The 17,169-nt window shown below is 57.7% G+C and overlaps 1 protein-coding gene across 6 annotated transcripts; it reads right to left on the bottom strand.

The window, feature by feature from the left end:
* Nucleotides 1–156: 156 nt before the first annotated feature.
* Nucleotides 157–16,423, bottom strand: PLEKHG6 (pleckstrin homology and RhoGEF domain containing G6). Of its 6 annotated transcripts, none has more exons than XM_059935153.1 (17): nucleotides 16,293–16,423; nucleotides 15,836–16,021; nucleotides 14,909–15,114; nucleotides 13,534–13,689; nucleotides 12,821–12,985; nucleotides 12,356–12,451; nucleotides 12,020–12,070; nucleotides 11,642–11,791; nucleotides 10,650–10,760; nucleotides 10,337–10,526; nucleotides 10,057–10,194; nucleotides 9,696–9,859; nucleotides 8,896–9,028; nucleotides 8,663–8,778; nucleotides 1,915–2,060; nucleotides 537–1,241; nucleotides 157–336 (listed from the first exon to the last, which is right to left on the bottom strand). In XM_059935153.1, exons 3-17 carry the CDS (start codon nucleotides 15,044–15,046, stop codon nucleotides 327–329), a joined length of 2,469 nt encoding a protein of 822 aa, XP_059791136.1. In that variant the 5' UTR covers nucleotides 15,047–15,114; nucleotides 15,836–16,021; nucleotides 16,293–16,423; the 3' UTR covers nucleotides 157–326. The 6 variants fall into 6 exon arrangements, with proteins under 6 accessions (XP_059791136.1, XP_059791137.1, XP_059791138.1 ...); XM_059935154.1 differs by having other exon boundaries at nucleotides 537–1,232; XM_059935155.1 differs by having other exon boundaries at nucleotides 13,534–13,644.
* Between the last annotated feature and the right edge of the window lie 746 nt (nucleotides 16,424–17,169).

Raw genomic sequence — 17,169 nt, 5'->3', positions numbered from 1 at the left:
GGCGGGGGCGGGGGCGGGGCGGGGCGGGGCGGGGGGCGGGGAATGCCTCAGCCTCGTGCAGCCCACTGACAGAGGAGTCACCTGTGCTCAGTCTGTGACTCCTCACCCCCCAGGTTCTCTTTGCTCCGCCCTTATCTAGTGCTGGCTGGACGGCCATAATTTATGCACAACTTTATGTGGGACTCTGGTGTGTCTGTGACACATCAATGTACAGCTCTTAATCCCCAAAGTCCACAGAGAAGGAAGGGCAGGGTGCCTGGGGAAGTGTCCTTGAGGTAGAATCCAGGGGTGGAGGTGGTGACCAGCACTCTTAGGGAGGTATTCCCTCACACCTCTCTGCAAAGGCAAGAGGCAGGTGTCAGGTAGGCAGACATGGGGTGAAGAGTGAAGCTAAAGGCCCCTCCCCGCCATGACCCCCCTCCGGTCCTGCCCTCCTGTGTTGACCGGCCCCCCACCCCCACCCCCGGCATCCCCTCTGGCTCCATACTGGCCTTCCCCTCCGCTCCATCCCACGCCAGCTTCCCTTCTGCACTTACGATGTGGACAGGGGCGTGTCCAGGTGTACGACGTGAAGCCCCCGCATCCTCTGCAGTTGGACCCGAGTCAGCTTCCGAGGTCTGCTGTCCCCAGGCTCGGGGACGCTCTCAATCCTTTGGCTGGCCAGTTCCTCCCGGATCTCTCGGAGCATGTCCTCGGCCCGGAGCGGGTGAGGGGAGGGGCTGTAGCCGGGTCCCAGGAAGGGCCCCTCTTCTTCCTCGTCCCCTGAGGAGTCCCAGGGGCTTTCCCCAGCAGAGTCAGCGTGGGTCGGGGAGGGGGAGAGCTGCCCCCGAAGTCGGGCCCTATGTAAGTTTTCCACTACCACATTCTCTCCAACCGAGGTCCTGTCTTCTTCCTCAGACGAGGTCGGTGGGTCTCCCCTGGGAAGGCTGCCTCCTTTCTGGACACTTTCCTCTGGCAGTTCAGGGGTGCTTCGGCGTTGGGGAGCTTGGGGGTCAGGAGGCAGAGGATGCAAAGGAACATCTTGGAGGTCCAGGGTGGAGAAGGTGAGGCGAGGGTCCCGCCGAAAGGCCCTGGAGCGTAGACGGTTTGGCGGGAAGTGGGACGCCTTGGGGGAGCCTGGGACCAGAGTGCCATAGCCAGAGTCCGAGGTATCATCTGGTACCGAGGGAGCATCTTCATCTGTGTCTTCTGTCACCACCAGCTGGGGGATGACGGTCGAGGACTCAGGAGTCCTACAGTTACTAGCAAATGGTCAGAGTCAGATACTGAGGGATCAAGTTCAAGTCCAGGGAGTCTCCATTGATCCCTCCATCCAGAAATGGGCCCTCCTCCAAACTTATTTTGGTATCACTTTTACACGGCACTGATTGTTTTTCTCATCTCACTGGCTAGACTGTAAGCTCCTTTAAGGCATTTTAGCCCCTGCACTCAGTCCAGAAACTTGTTATCAAGTATTTGCTGAGTGCTTCCTGAGCTCCCCTGAGGTTATCCCCCAGTGATGGAGTCTTTTTTTCTCTATAACCATGCTGCTCAACAGCTGTGTTATTTTGGGTGAAACTCTCACGCTCTCTGGGGATTTGAACTAGCCGGGTCCCTGCAGCTCTGACATTCCGCAAACCCATACTGGCCTTCACTCTCCATCCCTGGCCTGGGGAACCTGATTCTCTCAGGCAATTTGTGCCTCTCGTGCCTGTTTCCTTCATGCTGTGCCAGCCCTAGGCTGGCTAACCCCATAGGCTGTCTCATGTGGCCTTTCGCATGGCTGGTGCCAACCTGTAGCCTGGGTTCCTCAGTCTGGTCCCAGTGTCCCCAAAAGCTGTAATGCCATTTCCCAACCTTGTGGGCTCCTCTGCCCTCCCTCCCTGCCTGCAGCCCCCCTCCTCTGGGAGGCCTTGTACGCCCTGTAGGTCTTACCTTCCCTCTGTGCTGCTCTCAGAGCCTTCCGCGGAAGGCGTGGAGGGCCTGGGGCCTGGGGACTCCCCGTCCCGGTCCTGATAGAGGGCCAGGAGCTCCCTCTTCTGTTGGATGCACTCCTCTGCCTTCAGCTTTTGCAGGGCGACCTGGGGTGGGGATACTTTCATTAAGAGCTCTCATTTAGTGAGCACCTGCTGTATGCCAGGCACCATGCTAAGTGCTTTACATACATTATCTTGCTTCACCTTCACCACCGCCCTATGAGGCAGATTTTTTTGCTCCTACTTTACTCCTGAGAAACAGAGACTCTGAGGTTAAGTAACTGCCAAGGTCATGCCGCGGGAAAGTAGGACGGAGCCAGGATTTGAAATCTTGAGCTGGTCCTAGGATGTGTGGGGTAAACATAAGGCCCCTTTTCCTACCTGTACGTTCTTCCTGCCTCTCACATCCCCTTGGCAAGCCAAGGTCTGGTCTGTTTCTTCCTTCAGGAAGCCCTCCCTGATTGGTGGTGATGGTGGCATAATTGCTCTGAATGATGCTGGGCCCTCAGGTTACTCTTTCTCCTACCACCAGGGCAGGCAGGGGCAGGCTTTGTCCTGGGTTGAGGACTCTGTTGTCCTTCAGAGTTGACAACAAGACCATCCCAAGAGGAATGGAGAGAGGATACATTATATTTTGTCTTCCTTAGCATTTTCATACAGGCGCCACCAGAATAAAATAGTGACATCTGAGAAGTGGTTTATAAAGCACCTCTACATGCAGGCAGTCATTTGACACACACCATCACCCTGCAGTATATTAGCCAATTTTACAGATGAGAAAACGAGACTTAGAAAGATGAGTGGACCTGCTCCAGGGCGCACAGGTAGAGAGAAGCAGAATTGGGACTGGGTCTTTCTCTGTGAGTCCTAGTTCAGTAACTGCACTATTTTTCAAGGGCAGCCTTAGAAAGGGTCAGGAATTACCAAAGGACAACTTTCTCTTGAGGGAGGGGAGGGATGGCAAGGGAACCCTTGGAGAGGCCGAAGGCGGAGGCTTGGCAAAAAGAGGTGGTGGAGGCTACTGGGGGCGGCACTGATACCAGCACTGGCTGGAATGGCCTTATCATTGTGCACATATTGAAGTACTTTCATGCTGGTGAGCAAAGGGCTACTGCCCAAGCCTCCCACCTTCCTTCGCCAGGATTACCCTGCCCCCCAAGATCCAGCAGCAGAGGGATAACATCTGGCACAGCAGGGGGCCTCTAGGACCCCGCCCCCACCCCCACCCCCGCTCCCCAAGCTCTACTCTGATTGGTTGATGCCCATGCCATTCTGGTTACTAAGTAATTTGAATATCCCCCTCCCCCACCCCCTTCAGGTATATGAACCAGCAACTCTTAGGCAACTCTGGACCTTCCCAAAGCCGCTCCAGAAACACAACGGGGTAGGGGGTAGCTGGGTCTGTACAAGAGACATGTTGGAGAAAAGGATGAACAGGGACAGGAAAATGACCTCAGGCTTGTATTTCCAATTTTCCTGCCCTGGCTTCCCAGTCACTAGCTCATGCAAGGATTCTTAGCAGTCTCATAAGACTTGCTCTGTTGGCCACAGCCAGGGATGATGGGGTCTGGGGGCAGGAGACCAGCACACCAGGCCAGGTCCTGTGACCTTTTCCGCATCTCCCAGCTGTGCAGAGTGTGGGGAGGAATAACGAGGGTGGGAGGAGCCGCTCTTGGGGTCAGGGCGGGGCTGGGGCAGCCTGCTGAGATGCCCTTTGGCCCCATATGACCCAAGTTCAAGTTTATCTTTGGGATGTCCAGGATAGAGATGGTGTGTGGAGGGAAAGAACTGGAGGAAGGTGGCTGGGGGGTGGTCTGGAAGGAACGTCTGTCCCATACAAACATCTCCACTAAACTCTCCCGTGGGCCCACCTGGGAAGAAGCAGGGAGGCAAGGGGGTGGGGTGGGGATGGAGGACCCGACACCTCAGGTACCAGGGATCAGGTACCAGGGACGGGGCTGTTTGAAGGGCCCCTGGCCACCCCCAAAGGCTCTCTAGCAACCCTGGGAGGATTATCTCAGCTTGGGTAAGAGGAGAGACATGTTGGGGGCAGGGTGGGAAAGGAAGAGGAAACTGGTACCTGGGCCAGAATGTGACATCCCCACAAAGCCGGGAAAAGGGAGGGCTCCCGCCACGCCATGGTTCTTCTTCCTTTGCCCTGGTGGGGAACTGAAGCCTTGGGAGGAAATGCCTCCTCTCCCTGCCGCCCCTGGAGCGGCTCCCAAATTCACCCGCTGTCCTCCCCAAGTCTCCCATCACGGACGAAAACCATCTCTTGAAGGTGCCCTCGGCCGGGCACCCCTGGCCTTTAGAAGATGTTGGCATCTTCTAAAGATGACAACAGTAAACATGTATGGAACCCCCATTAAGTGCCGGGCGCGTGTCAAGCAGCTTACAAACATAACTCTCCCGTCTGTCCTGCAAGGTGGTTCCCATTATCCCTGCAGTTCCCAGGTGGGGCCGGAGCTGAGAGAAGTGACGCAGATAATGAGTGAGAGCTGGGCTGGGGGCCCTCCGAGCCCGCCTCTTTCCTCCATTCACCTCTTGGCCTCGTCTCTGATAGCTCCTTGTTCCCGGCACTGGTTCCTTTTCCTCTTCCCAGCCCCTAAACATGGACATTTCCCATGATTCAGTCTCTCTCCTCTTGAGAAGCTCATTTTCTCTAAAAGCTGAAGCCACACAGCCAGACCCGCTAGGAATAAATCTACATATGTACGATTCTGTAAGGCGGAGAAAAAAACACTCTGACCCCTGGGATCAGTAGGTATTCTACTGCCCTCTTCGGTTTACAAGGACTGGTGGTAACTGCGAAAAGGATTCCCTAAGACTTTGGTGTGAGGCAGTGACAGGACAAACTCATTTCAAAGTTTCAGGGTTCTTGGTTTTGCAAGGGGATGCGGGGAGCTTGTGCGCTGCTTGGTTAGGTATCGGAAATGACTTCTCCACCTCAGTTAGCGTGGAGTAAAACTCCTGGGGGCTAAATTAGTTTATGTAATAAAATGCCAGCAATCTTTAGTGGTTCCCCTGGGGGTTCTAAGGAGAAGGTGGCGGGTCTCTTCTTGGGCTGGGGGGCGGTGGTGTAGAGAGAAGGCCCCACTGCACCGAGAGAGGAGACTCTGACCCGGCCTGGAGCAGGGGTCAGGGCGGATGACCTGTCCCCTACCTCTGGCTTCCTGGGCGCCGTCACCATCTTGTTTAGGTATCCAAGGAAATGACAGCCCCGAAGGGCTAGAGGACACAAGACCTTGAGATTCTGCCTTTCATCATTTTTTCTTTCTTTTTTTTTTAATGGCAAAAACCTCCTGTTTATTTTTTACTCTCATAATTTCGAATCTTTAAATACAGTGTTTAAACAGAGACTAAGCTCTGGTTTTCCTTTTCTCGAATAAGCTCTCCACATCTTGATACGATGCCATAGGTAAGACTGTGGGAAGAATGCTTAAAATTGTTTAAAGAACAAGACTCTTTTTACGCATCCTCCAAAGTTTCAAAGCCCTAATTACCTAACGTGCAAACGACAAATCATTATAATCTACTCATTAAAGCAAGTCCTATGAGAAGCGCTACTTTGATTTAAACTCTTTAAAAATAGTGCAGTTGCATTCTTTAGAAATCGTCTACACTATGATTTCTTAACTTGTTCAAAATGCCTCTTATTTTTATAAAAAATTGAGGTATAATTGACATATTATATTAGTTTCACGTGTACAACATAATGATTCAACATTTGTGTGTATATGAAATGATCCACACAACGTCTAGTGAACATCCGTCACCGGACGTTGTTACAAACATTTTTTTCCTTGCGAAAAGAACTTTTAGGATCTGCTGTCTTAGCAATTTTCATAGTTCACCCTCATTTCTCGCCTGAACTCTAGTCTGTGTTTCCATATTTCCACAAACCCCTAAGAGGTCTCCACTTGGCTGTCTCCCATTACCTCATTTCCAAAGTGCTTCTGTTTAAAACTAAACCTTGCTACCCATGCCCCACGCCACCCAGGAAGCAACAACTAGACAAACAGGTTTCCCTTTCTAATGATTTCAGTTGTCATTGCCAAAGCAGCCTTTCACACAGGAACCTCAGGAGCAAGTCATCCTTGGCCTTGTGGACCTGAGTTACCAAGGCACCATGTTGCCTGCTTAATCTGAATGATTTCTTTGAATCTTCCCTATGAGACAAGGACTGTTATTATTTATATCCATTTTGCAGGTGAAGAAACGGAAAACTAGGGAGGCCACATAACTCACCCAAGGTCACCCAGCTAGTAAGAGGCAGAGCTGGGGTCTGAACCATGGGTTCGGTAGAGGCTTCTATCGGTCTCCCTAAGGCTCACCTGTCCTTCTTTCTTCTTCAGCTCCTTTCTTCTTCTTTTCTTCTTTTTTTGCACCATGTCCCTAAGGCTGTGGCACTCAACCTCTATGTTTCATACCCAAACTAGTACGGGAAATCTCCTGCCACCAATCTCTCCCTCCCCCGGCCCACCTGTCACATGCCGCCTGACAATTCAAGACAAAACACACGGATTTCACCATGGCCTTCCCTTGCTCAAGAATCTATGGTGGGGCTTCCCTGGTGGCGCAGTGGTTGAGAATCTGCCTGCTAATGCAGGGGACACGGGTTCAAGCCCTGGTCTGGGAAGATCCCACATGCCACGGAGCAACTAGGCCCGTGAGCCACAACTACTAAGCCTGCGCGTCTGGAGCCTGTGCTCCACAACAAGAGAGGCCGCGATAGTGAAAGGCCCGTGCACCGCGATGAAGAGTGGCCCCCGCTTGCCACAACTAGAGAAAGCCCTCGCACAGAAACGAAGACCCAACACAGCTGTAAATAAATAAATAAATAAATAAATAAATAAATAAATAAATAAATAAATAAATAGAAAGAATCTATGGTGGCTCTGGTGTCAACTTGCCAACCCAATTCAATTCAGTCTCATCCAGTCCGCACTCTTCTACAAGCCCTGGGGTCCCCTAGAACTTGGCGTCTCATCACTGGCTCCACACAAAACCCTTCCCTCCAGACTCAGACAGACATGCTGGTTGTCCCCCAAACCAACCCAGCCCAAATTCTCCCTTAAGTCTTCTGCTCAGGGTCTTCCCCATCCTTAAAGTCCAACTCAAATCTTCCCTCTTCTTTGGCAATTCTGCTCCTGTAGTGGGTTGAATAGTGGCCCCAGAAAGATGGGTCTAGGTCCTGACCCCCAGAATCTGTGAATGTGAGTGGCCTTGTTTGGAAAAAGTGTCTTTGCAGATGTGCATAGATCCTCAGTGCAGGATCTCAAGATGAGGTCATCCTGGATTTTGGGTTAATGACCGGTGTCTTTCTAAGAGACAGGAAAGGGAGATTGGGACACAGAGACACGTGGAGAGGAAGACCACGTGAAGATAGAGGCAGAGAGTGGAGTGATGCTGCCATAGGCCGAGGAACACCCGGAGCCCCCAGGAGCTGGAAGAGGCCGGGATGGAGGCTCCCCTAGAGCTATGGAAAGGAAGCGTTGCCTGGCTGACATGTTGATTTTCAACTTCCGGCCTCCAGAACTGTGAGAGAATACGTTTCTGTTGCTTTAAGGCACCAAGCAGTAACCAATATGGCTCCATTCGGGTCTCCCTTCTTTTGAACTCCTTCAGCTTTTGTTGCATAAATCTGCCCCCCGCCCCGTCATTCCACTCCACTAGTTAACATTTTTACTGCCTCTGTGTCACTTACAGGACAAAGTTCAAGTTCCCCAGCACGGCATCCAGGGATGGGCATGATCTGGTGGCACCTCCCCCCTGGCCCCTCTGCCGTTGTGCTGCCCTTGTGCTTGATGCCCTGGTAACGCCAACCACTCAGCTGACGGTGCTCTCAACACACACAACTGCTTCCGATTCCCGACCTTCGCACACTCTGCTCTCCATCTGGAATGCCTTTCCTGCCCACCTTGTTGCCCTGACGTGCTCCGAGACATCCGCCTGCGGTGCTCAGAAAGTAGCTCCTCTGTGAAGCCTTCTCTGTCCTCTGAAGCATCCTGTCCTCTGCACAGTCCCTCTCCCAACCAACCCACCAGACAGAGTGAACCATCCTAGCTCCATTCCGTCCCTGCCCTAGCTCCATTCCGTCCTTCCCTGCCCTAGCTCCATTCCATCCACACGTTTCTATTATTTGTATACTTGTTTGTCTAGCTAGGCTGCAGCATGTATTCTGTGAGGGCAGAAATGGAGTTATATATTTTTTTCTGATGCCCCAGCACCCAGCCTGTGCGCACCCAGCAGGTGCCCCGTTCATGTTTGCTGAACGGAAGCTCAAGTTCAGCAGTTTTGTTTCACAGCCTCGAAACCTTCAGGGGAGGCTGTCTTGGCTCTCCCAGGGACTGGTACCCTAGCTGGCCAAAGGCTTTCTTCTGTGCTCTTTTTTTTTTATACTTTTTTTTTTTTTGCCACACCATGCAGCTTGCAGGATCTTAGTTCCCTGACCAGGGATTGAACCTGCACCCTTGGCAGTGAAAGCGTGGAGTCCTAACCACTGGACCTTCAGGGAAGTCCCTCTTCCATGCTCTTAAGGTTGGTCAAGGCTGTGTCTCCCTCTCGAGGGAGCACCAGAGGGGCAGGAGGTCCGGTCTGAAGCTGTGTGCACCCCACCCTCTCTCTCCCCATCCTCCACTCTTGTGCACCGGGTCTGAGCTCCGGGGCCCCGCCATCCCCCTGCTCCCACACCTGGCTTCACATACCTGGGCCTGCTGGGTCTTCTCCAGCCATAGGGCACAGTCTGTAGCTCTGGGACAGTGCACAGTGAGGGCGCTGGAGACGCACTGGAATTCGGTGAGGTGGATAAGCAGGAAGCTGCCTGGGTGGAGGAGAAGGTCTGCTTCCAGGGCTGGACTTTATCTGATCCCCTTCCCAACCTCTCCTTCTCCAGCCGATGGGAAGGGAGAAGGAAAAGTTCCCCCCAGGAGAGACATACTTGGATCTCGGAGCGGTCGGCACACAAGCTTCTCCAGCATGAGGGGCGGGCGGATAACCTTGGCTTTGTCTGCCCTGCGAAGGGTCTTGGTCACCAAGAGCACATCAGAGAAGAGGAACAGGTACACATCCAGCTGAGGGCAAGCAAAGAGAGAGACGAGGGTCAGCTGGAGCGGGGGCAGGCGGGACAGGGGTTGGGGCTCACGCATGGGTGTGTGGGCAGGTGCAGAGCTGTGGGATAGGAGAGCTGAGAGCCTTGTCAGTTTGGGCCCATCTCTCACTTTATAGGCAGGAAAGTGGCTGACTCAGGGCCATGCCAGCAAGCAGAGCAAAGCCAGAACCACGCCCTCTTCCAGACACACACAGACACACATAGACACGCACAGACACAGACACACACACAGACACACACACACACAGATACACACAGAGACACACAGAGACACATATAGACACACACACACAGATACACACAGAGACACACACAGACACACATAGACACACACACAGACACACACAGACACACACATAGACGTACAGACACCCACAGACACACAGATACACACAGAGACACACAGACACACACAGAGACACATACAGACACACACATACACACAGAGACACACACAGACACACACACACACACAGACACACACACACACAGACTCACACACACACAGACACACACACACCCCTCTTCTCCCATTTCCAGCCTTCTGACGCATCCTGTGTCCCATCGTCTCTCCCTTCTTTCTCTTCAGTTCTCTCCCATCTCCTTCGCCCCTCCCACAGCCCCCTCACCTTCCCTTCTCGTCCCTCCTTCACGCGCACAGGCCCCTCAAGCAGCAGCTGCCTGGTGTGCTCGGAAGCAAGCCCCAGCACGGGGGCCATCAGGTCCAGCGTGGAGAACGGACGCAGGTTCTGAGGGCGCACAGAGCACAGGAGCAGGGCACTGGCTGTCCCGCCTCTTGGAGGACAGGAAGCATCCCAGTGCCTTCGTTTTACCCCTTTGTACCTGGCCCCTGGGACCCTCACCCTCAGGAAGGAAGGATGGGCACACACAGCCCACGGCACCTCCGCCTCTCCCCGCTGCAGGCCTCGGCTTCATCCCTGTTCCTGGGGCCCTGCTTCTTTGGACCCCGCTTCCCTCTGCCTCTCTCACCTTCTCCACCTCCTCGCTGGGCGGCTCCAGGACCTCGTAGGGCCCGATGCGCCGGGCGGCAGCCACCAAGCTCTCCTGCTCTTCGCCCTGGCGCACCCGCTTGTTGATGTGTCGGAGGAACGACTCCACCGCTGCGATCTAGGTGAGGGTGGGGTGTGGAGGGAGGACAGCTCAGCTCCTCGCCTGTACGTCCCACCCAGCCAGCGACCTCAGTGCCACGCTGGCACATACACGTAAGGAAAGAGGCCTCAAGAGTTCCTGGAGATCCGTTCCCACTCACCAGCCCCCGACTCCCGAGGGTACAGCCCTGGTGGCCCTACCATGGCGGTCAGGGCCTCCCGGGCGCGGGCCTCGGGGCTCCTCTTGAGCACAGCCTGGAGCAGCAGTGGGTACTTGGTGATGCGCTGGTGGGGCTTGATGAGGAGGTCCCCCAGCGTCTGCCTCCCCGAGCGCTTGTGCTTCTCACACCACTGCCAGGGCAGGTGGGCAGGGGTCAGGGGGCTGCAAGCCACCCTCCTGCCCCGCCCCAGGGATACCATCAGCCTCGGATCAAGGTCCGCCGCATCCCCCTTCCCCGGCAGCCCCTCGCCCACCTGCACGAAGGTGTGGAAGAGAGGGCTGCTGTCCTGCTGCTCCCAGGCGTAGGCCATGGTCTGCTTCACTCGCAGGCAGTACAGGATGTAGGGCTGGAAGCGCTGGCTGAACTGGAGGGACAGTTGTGGGGCGGGGAGCGGGCAGGGGAAGGAGGGATGAGGGGCGGGCTCGGCTGCAGAACACGGGGAACGGGCTGGGGACGGAGCCTGGCCTAGATCCTCAGTCCAGCTCCCGCCAATCCCAACCCCCACCACTTCCAGCCCCCCTCTGTGGATTCCAAGGAGGAGTTGAGGTCCCGAGGGGCCAACCCGCTGCCGCCCTCTGAGCTCCATCCTCAGCCCCCACCATGCCCCGCTGCTCTGGACCTCACCCGTCATCAATAATTTAGCTGGACCGTTTTCAGGGCACTGCGGATCCCATTTCAGCCCGGCCATGGGGTGGTGACCTGAGGCTTGCCCAGAGCCCTGCTCCTGGGGAAGAGGGCCACCAACGGCCCCCAGGAGACTGTCCCCCTGCCTCTCTACCCCAATCCAACTCTGCAAAGCCACATTTCCCTGGCCAGTGAACTGGTAGAAAGTCGGATCCTGGGCCTCTTGCTTTCTCTTATCACCCTTCATGCTCTGGGTACCCTGTGGCCTTTCACATCCCCTCTCCCCAGGCCCTTGAGGGACAAGTCGCTTAGGCCCCTGCTGCTTGTCAATGGGCCTCTGTCCTGGACATAAGATTTCATGGTCGATGAGAGCTTAGGTGTAGCCCTTCCCTGAGATAGCTGCCCTCTGGGGGCTCCAGAAGCCCGAAGAGCCTTTGGGACAGAGGTCATACTGGTGGAATGAAGGTAAGAGGTGAGGTGGTATTTAGGGGTGGGGGTCGTGCCCTTGGACCCCCTCGAGTCACGGCAGGATGCCAGTGGTATGAGCATTCCAGCGGACAGGACCCCTTGGGGCTCTCCCAGTCCTGCCCCATCCAGATGGGGCCCATCTCCCCGCCTCACCGACAGGAAGCCGTTTTGCAGGCTGACAGGGTCCAGAGGCTGGCCCGAGGCTCGCGTCTCCTCCAGGGTGGGCCCCAGCACCTCTTCCCAAAAGCTCCGGTGGGCTCGGATCAGGCTGGGGACATTTCCAAACAGGGTCTCAGCTGACACCTGGAGGAAGGAGCGGAACATGCCTCCGCAGGTGACCTGCGGGCAGCACGGGCCGTGGGCAGGCAGGGACGGCTAAGCCCGAGTGGCAGGGGCTGGGTGGGACCTGCAGCCTGCTTGGGGTCTAGAGCAAGGAGGGGAGTGGGGAGGGCAGGGTAAATGGGGGTGGCAATTCCGCTCTGTGACCCCGCCCCCCACTCCCTGGGTCCCACACCCCGAGTGCCCACTCACTTCCGTCAGCAGACCCACTCGTTGCAAGTTCAGCAAACCGGCGGCTAGGAGCTGGATGCAGGAAGGGCTTTCAGCGCCTGACCTCCTCCTCTCAGACCCCAGCCTAGCCCGCCCTTCACAGCATCCCCACCCCCATCTTCAGTACCGCAAGCCTCTCTCCCAAGACCCCGGGCAGGGCTCAGGTCAGGGGGATCTTGGTGTCCTGCCCCTTCTCCCCAACAGCCGTGCCCTTTCCGGTCTGGAGAACGGGGGTGGTGATTCGAGGGACACTGTAAACGGCCGAGGATGGGGCGGGGGGCCGGGGCTGCCGGGGATGGGGCGGGGAGGGCGGCTCACATCTGTCATGATCTTGAGCTTCCGCACGTAGATGAGCTCCGTGGTCAGTAGCTCCCACAGCGCTTCCTGCTGGTGGCAGAGCTCCCGGCTCATCTCCTGGGTGGGGACAGGGCTGGTTCAGCTGGGGAACAAGACCAGCAGCTGCCATCTGCTGAATGCTACCAGATCTACTGCACAGAAAGCCTTTAACCCTCCACCCATCCTCCAGTGTGTAGGGGGTGTTGTCCCCAGGTCACAGAGGAGGCGACCGAGGCACAGAGAGGTTTGCTGTCTTGACCGAGATCTCACTAGTATGTGGCAGGGCCGGGATCTGAAGCTACAGCAAGATGCCTCCAAGTGCTGTCCCTGCAGACCCCACTGCCCAAGGCCTTTCCCTCCTCCGGGGCAGAGGTGAGGTGTGTGTGTGTGTGTGTGTGTGTGTGTGTCTAGGACCCCACGGGGACAGACACTGTGCCCCAGGCCCACCTTGTGCCCAGGCACCAGCTCCTTCCAGGACTTCTCAATGGCCAGACTGCTGTCACCGTCCTCTCCGATCTCCCAGTGCCGCCGGTCCTCTGGGGGCAGGCGGGGCATCCCGAACATGCTGAACGTGTGCAGCCTCACCTCCAGCTCGTGGGCTCTGGTGACTTCCTGGGGGCGCCGAGAGGGGATTAGTCCTGGCCACTTCCTGGCCCGGGAAGGGCTGCGTGTGTGTGTGTGTGTGTGTGTGTGTGTGTGTGAGGTGGCAAGCTGCCCTGAGCTTGAGTGAGGACACGCAGGCCCGAGGGACGAGGATCAATCCTGGCTGGGATTACAGGGTACAGGGTGTTGCCGGAACACGGATGGAGAGGCACCTTGTCTGCAGAAAGGTCCCTGGACAAAGGGGTCTGACCCGGGCTCCCTGACCAGAAAGATACCTTCCAGGGCTCTCCTGAGACTGAACCCTTCAGAGGGACCTTCAGGTGGAGACCAGAACGGGACTTAGGGAACCAGTGGTCTCAGGAACATTTTGACACTTGCCCATCAAGCGGGCATCTTTACGAGGCAGCCTGGCTTAGAGATGCTCCCTTGAGAGGGTCTCTAGACAGAGCCGCACCCTGCTTCTTGGAGGGGCTCCCGTGTTCTCAGCTCTGATGGTCTCTGGAGGACATCGCAGCTCAGGCTGTGAGCTTGGGGATGGGAGGAGAGGGACCCCTTACCTTGAGTTTGGGGAAGTGAGGTGTCCCAGCCCCAAAGGGGCCTCCATGCCTCTTCTCGGGATCTGGTTCTCGCAGCCTCAGGGGAGACAGGCCTCGGGCCGGGCCAGAACCCTTGGTAAAGGGGACATAGCCTTGGAGGCGTCGGCGACTGGGATCCTGGAGGGGGAGTGGGGGAGTTCTGGGGGTGTCCTCTCCCTACAGAAGTCCCAGACAAGCAGTGGGGCCTGGCTTGGCTCCGGACAGCATCCCCTATGCCGGCAAGTTGGGCCGGCTCACCTCTCCCCTCAAACCAGTTTGGTGAGAGCCGCTCTGGCCCTGAGTCACAGCAGCCACTGCCAGGGAGGCCGCTGGGCCAGGCAGGGGCCCACCAGGCCCGGGTCCCCAGGGGTTCCAGGGGGTAGAAGCGGGGCCTCATGCAGCGCAGGAGCACAGGCACGCACATGCCCAGGCTCTGCGTGTGTCCCAGCGTCCCCCTCCAACCCCACTCCCGTGTGTGCTCCCTGCACCATGGCCGTGCGTGCACAGCGCCCGGTGCACACGCGTTCTGGGGCCCTCACAGCCTCCCGCGCACGTGGGGATGGGGGCACTCACATACGCGGCCTCCTCCCCGGGGCATGTCCCATCCAGCTGGGAGTGGCAGCCCTTCCGTGTGAGAAGTTGAGGCCTGGGCCAGAAGTCTCCTCCTGGGCAGGCCTGGTCACATTCCTTGATCTGCCCGTGGCCTGATTTACCCCACAGACATCCTAGTCTCCCTTCCCACCCTCAGCTGCCTCCCAGGGCCAAACCCTCCTCCAGCCAGGCAGGGGATACCCCCGGCTGGAAGCAGAACTGACCTCAAGGTGGAGGGAGAGCCTGGAGGCTGAGGGAAAGACTGCTGTGCCCCCACGCCCATTTCCTTGGTCAGCACTGGAGGCCGCCAGGAGGGTGGAGCTGGGCAGGCCCTCACACCCCTCCCCATCTATAGAGTAGGAACACCTTGAACCTTTGCTCTTCTTCCAGGCCTGACTCAGAGGGAGGCAGGTTTCAGGGAGTCCACCGGCTCCTCCCAAGTAGAGGTGGGAGTCTGGGAGGTGCCAAACCCTGGGTTTGGTGACCTTCCCCACCAGCTCCGTGCCTGTGACCAGTCTAACAGCACTGGGGGCCTGGCCCCTCCCGGCTCTCTGCCTCACCTGCCCCGTCTGTCTGGGATGGGTGTGGAGTCCCGGGAGCCTGGCCCAGCACGGCCGTCCTCTCCCTCACAACCCACGAAAGAAGGCAGGGGTGTGGGCTAAGAATAGAGCAGTCCAAGGCCTGGCAAGGGGACAGAGACTTGAAAGCCTGGGTGTCCTCCCCCTTGCCCCACCCCGGTCACCTTTGGGACACAGCCTGGACTCACCAGCACGGGGCCTCCTCGGGGATAGAGACTGCCAGAAGTACTCAGGGTGGAGGCCCGAAGCCGGCCCCCATAGGTCTCAATGCGGGAGGCCACCAGTCCTTGGAGGCTACCCTCATTGGGAGGACCAAAGGCGTGCATCCCTTCTCTCCTGGGTCACCTCCCAAGGGTCATAACTCCAATGTTCAGGAGAAAGGGACCCGCTGAGGCTGCAGAGAGAAAATAAAGAATGGAAGGGCCAGCCTTGATCAGTGGGTGGCACCAGGCTGGAGACAGAAGGGGGGAGGGGGAGGGGAAGAGAGGGAAGGGGAGAGGGAGGGCCAAGACTACTTGTTGGGAGAGCACAGCTGCCTCATCTATGACTTGGTGGGGGTCGGGCACACGCCGACATGCTGGGTAGGAAGCCCCTTGGAACTATGCCCCCTCCCTCACATTTGCGCATTTGGGGTACCAGCTCCTACCCTGGCCTCAAAGGATGCTGAAGTCCTAAGAGTAGCTGGGAGCAAGGGTCCCTCGGTTCCTGGATGCCCCCAGGTGGGGGGATGCCCCTTGCACCTAGCTACACCCTCCCCTCCTCCATACACGGGAGTGCGGGGTGAGTGTCCAGGGTGCGGAGCCGCAGGGGGCCTGTTGGACACAGCCCCGCCTGCCACCTGTTTTTGCACAGCCCACAAGCTAAGAATGTTTTTTACATGTTTAAATAGTTGGAAAAAGTCAAAAGAAGAATAATATTTCACAACATACGAAGATTATTTGAAATTCAAATTTCCATGTCCGTAAATAAAGTGTTATGGGAACACAGCCACACCGCCTCCTTGGACAGTTGTCTGTGACTACGTTCCTGCTAGCTGTGACAGAGACCACAGCGGCTTCAGAGTCTGAAATACTTACTATCTGGTCTTTTACTGAAAAGCTTGCCCCACCCCTTACCTGGACCCTCCAGGCCACAGACAGCTATCGGCCGCTGGCCTTACACACGAGCCGAGTGGGAGCAGGCTCTATCTGGTCTTCCCCAGCCAATGGGAGCTCCTCTGTGGGGCTGGGAGCCGCGCGCGCGGGTCTCCATCCCCTCCCCCTAAACCTGGATAGAGGACCCGCTGTGTGGGGCGGCAGCGCCTGGAGAGGAGAGGCCTCCTAAGCAGGTGCTGGTCTCCCTCCAGGGGCGCTCCAGAATCCCGCGCAGCCCGCCCCTTGCGTTTCCTCTGAGTTACGAGCAGGGGACAACAACGTTCCTCGTCTCCCGGGCCCCCTCCCAATCATCCTCCCTCCTAGGGCTCTGAGTCCCTCTTCCTCCCCAGGGTCCTTTCCGAGCTTTGCCCCGGCTTCCCCTTCTCTCGGCCCCGCGCCCCCAGCCCCGGCGCCCCGCCCCCGCCCTCCCGCCACTCACCTGTGTCCGCAGGTGTCCCGGCGCCCGCTGCCCGCGCTGCCAGCCCCCCGGTCGCCGATTGCTCCCCCGGCGATGCCCGCCTCGCGGCCCGGCCGGGTCTGGGACCGAGCGGCCCGCGGGACCAGGACAGCGCGGGGCCGGGCCGGGAGGGAGGGGGCGGAGGGGCGGGGCCGCGGGCTGGCCCCTCCCTCTCCCGCGGGCACCGGACCCGCGGCGCAGTAGGCGCCCATGGGGCCCTGGGGACCGAGCGGCTCTGCCCGGGCTGCGGCCACCACCTTCCCCCGCCGAGGAGGGCTCGCTCCGCAGGGACCCCTCCCCGCTTCCCCTCGCCCCTGAAGTCGCCACCCACCCTGGCTTGCCCGCCGCCCTCGTGCGCTGCAACCCCCCGCGCCCCCCTCCCCACGGCCCGGCGGCGGTGATGACAGAGTGACCCGCAGCAGGTGCCCATCTCGCTTTGCGCGTGCCGTGAGTGACTGACTAGCCCCCCACTGCCCTGGTCTCGGCCCCGTCTTCCTCTTTTAACCAGGCAGGGGAGCAGGACCCACAGCAGAAGGGGTGTCGGGGTTCACGGACCCCGGGGGCACTGCCCCCCACTCTGGCTGTGGAGTCCAAAGTGTGACCCTTATCTCTGCTTGCCGGCTCCAGCCATCTGGTGGAAGGTTGGACTTCACCTTTGCTCTAGGGATGGCGTCTGGTGCCAGGCTGAGGCTGACCCAACACTTCTCCCATTAACCAAGTCAGGGGGTGGGAGGACAGGGGTATCAGATGGGGGCACCCTCGCTCTTCACTGGCAAACAGCCACATTGAAGGCTTCAGGAGGGCGTCCCAGCACCTATAGCCGGCAGCAAAATAAAGGGCACATTTTCACATTCCCAGA

Source organism: Balaenoptera ricei, chromosome 10, assembly GCF_028023285.1.
Source record: "Balaenoptera ricei isolate mBalRic1 chromosome 10, mBalRic1.hap2, whole genome shotgun sequence".
In the NCBI taxonomy this organism is placed as follows: Eukaryota; Metazoa; Chordata; class Mammalia; order Artiodactyla; family Balaenopteridae; genus Balaenoptera; species Balaenoptera ricei.
This window is presented reverse-complemented; position numbering and strand designations above follow the sequence as displayed.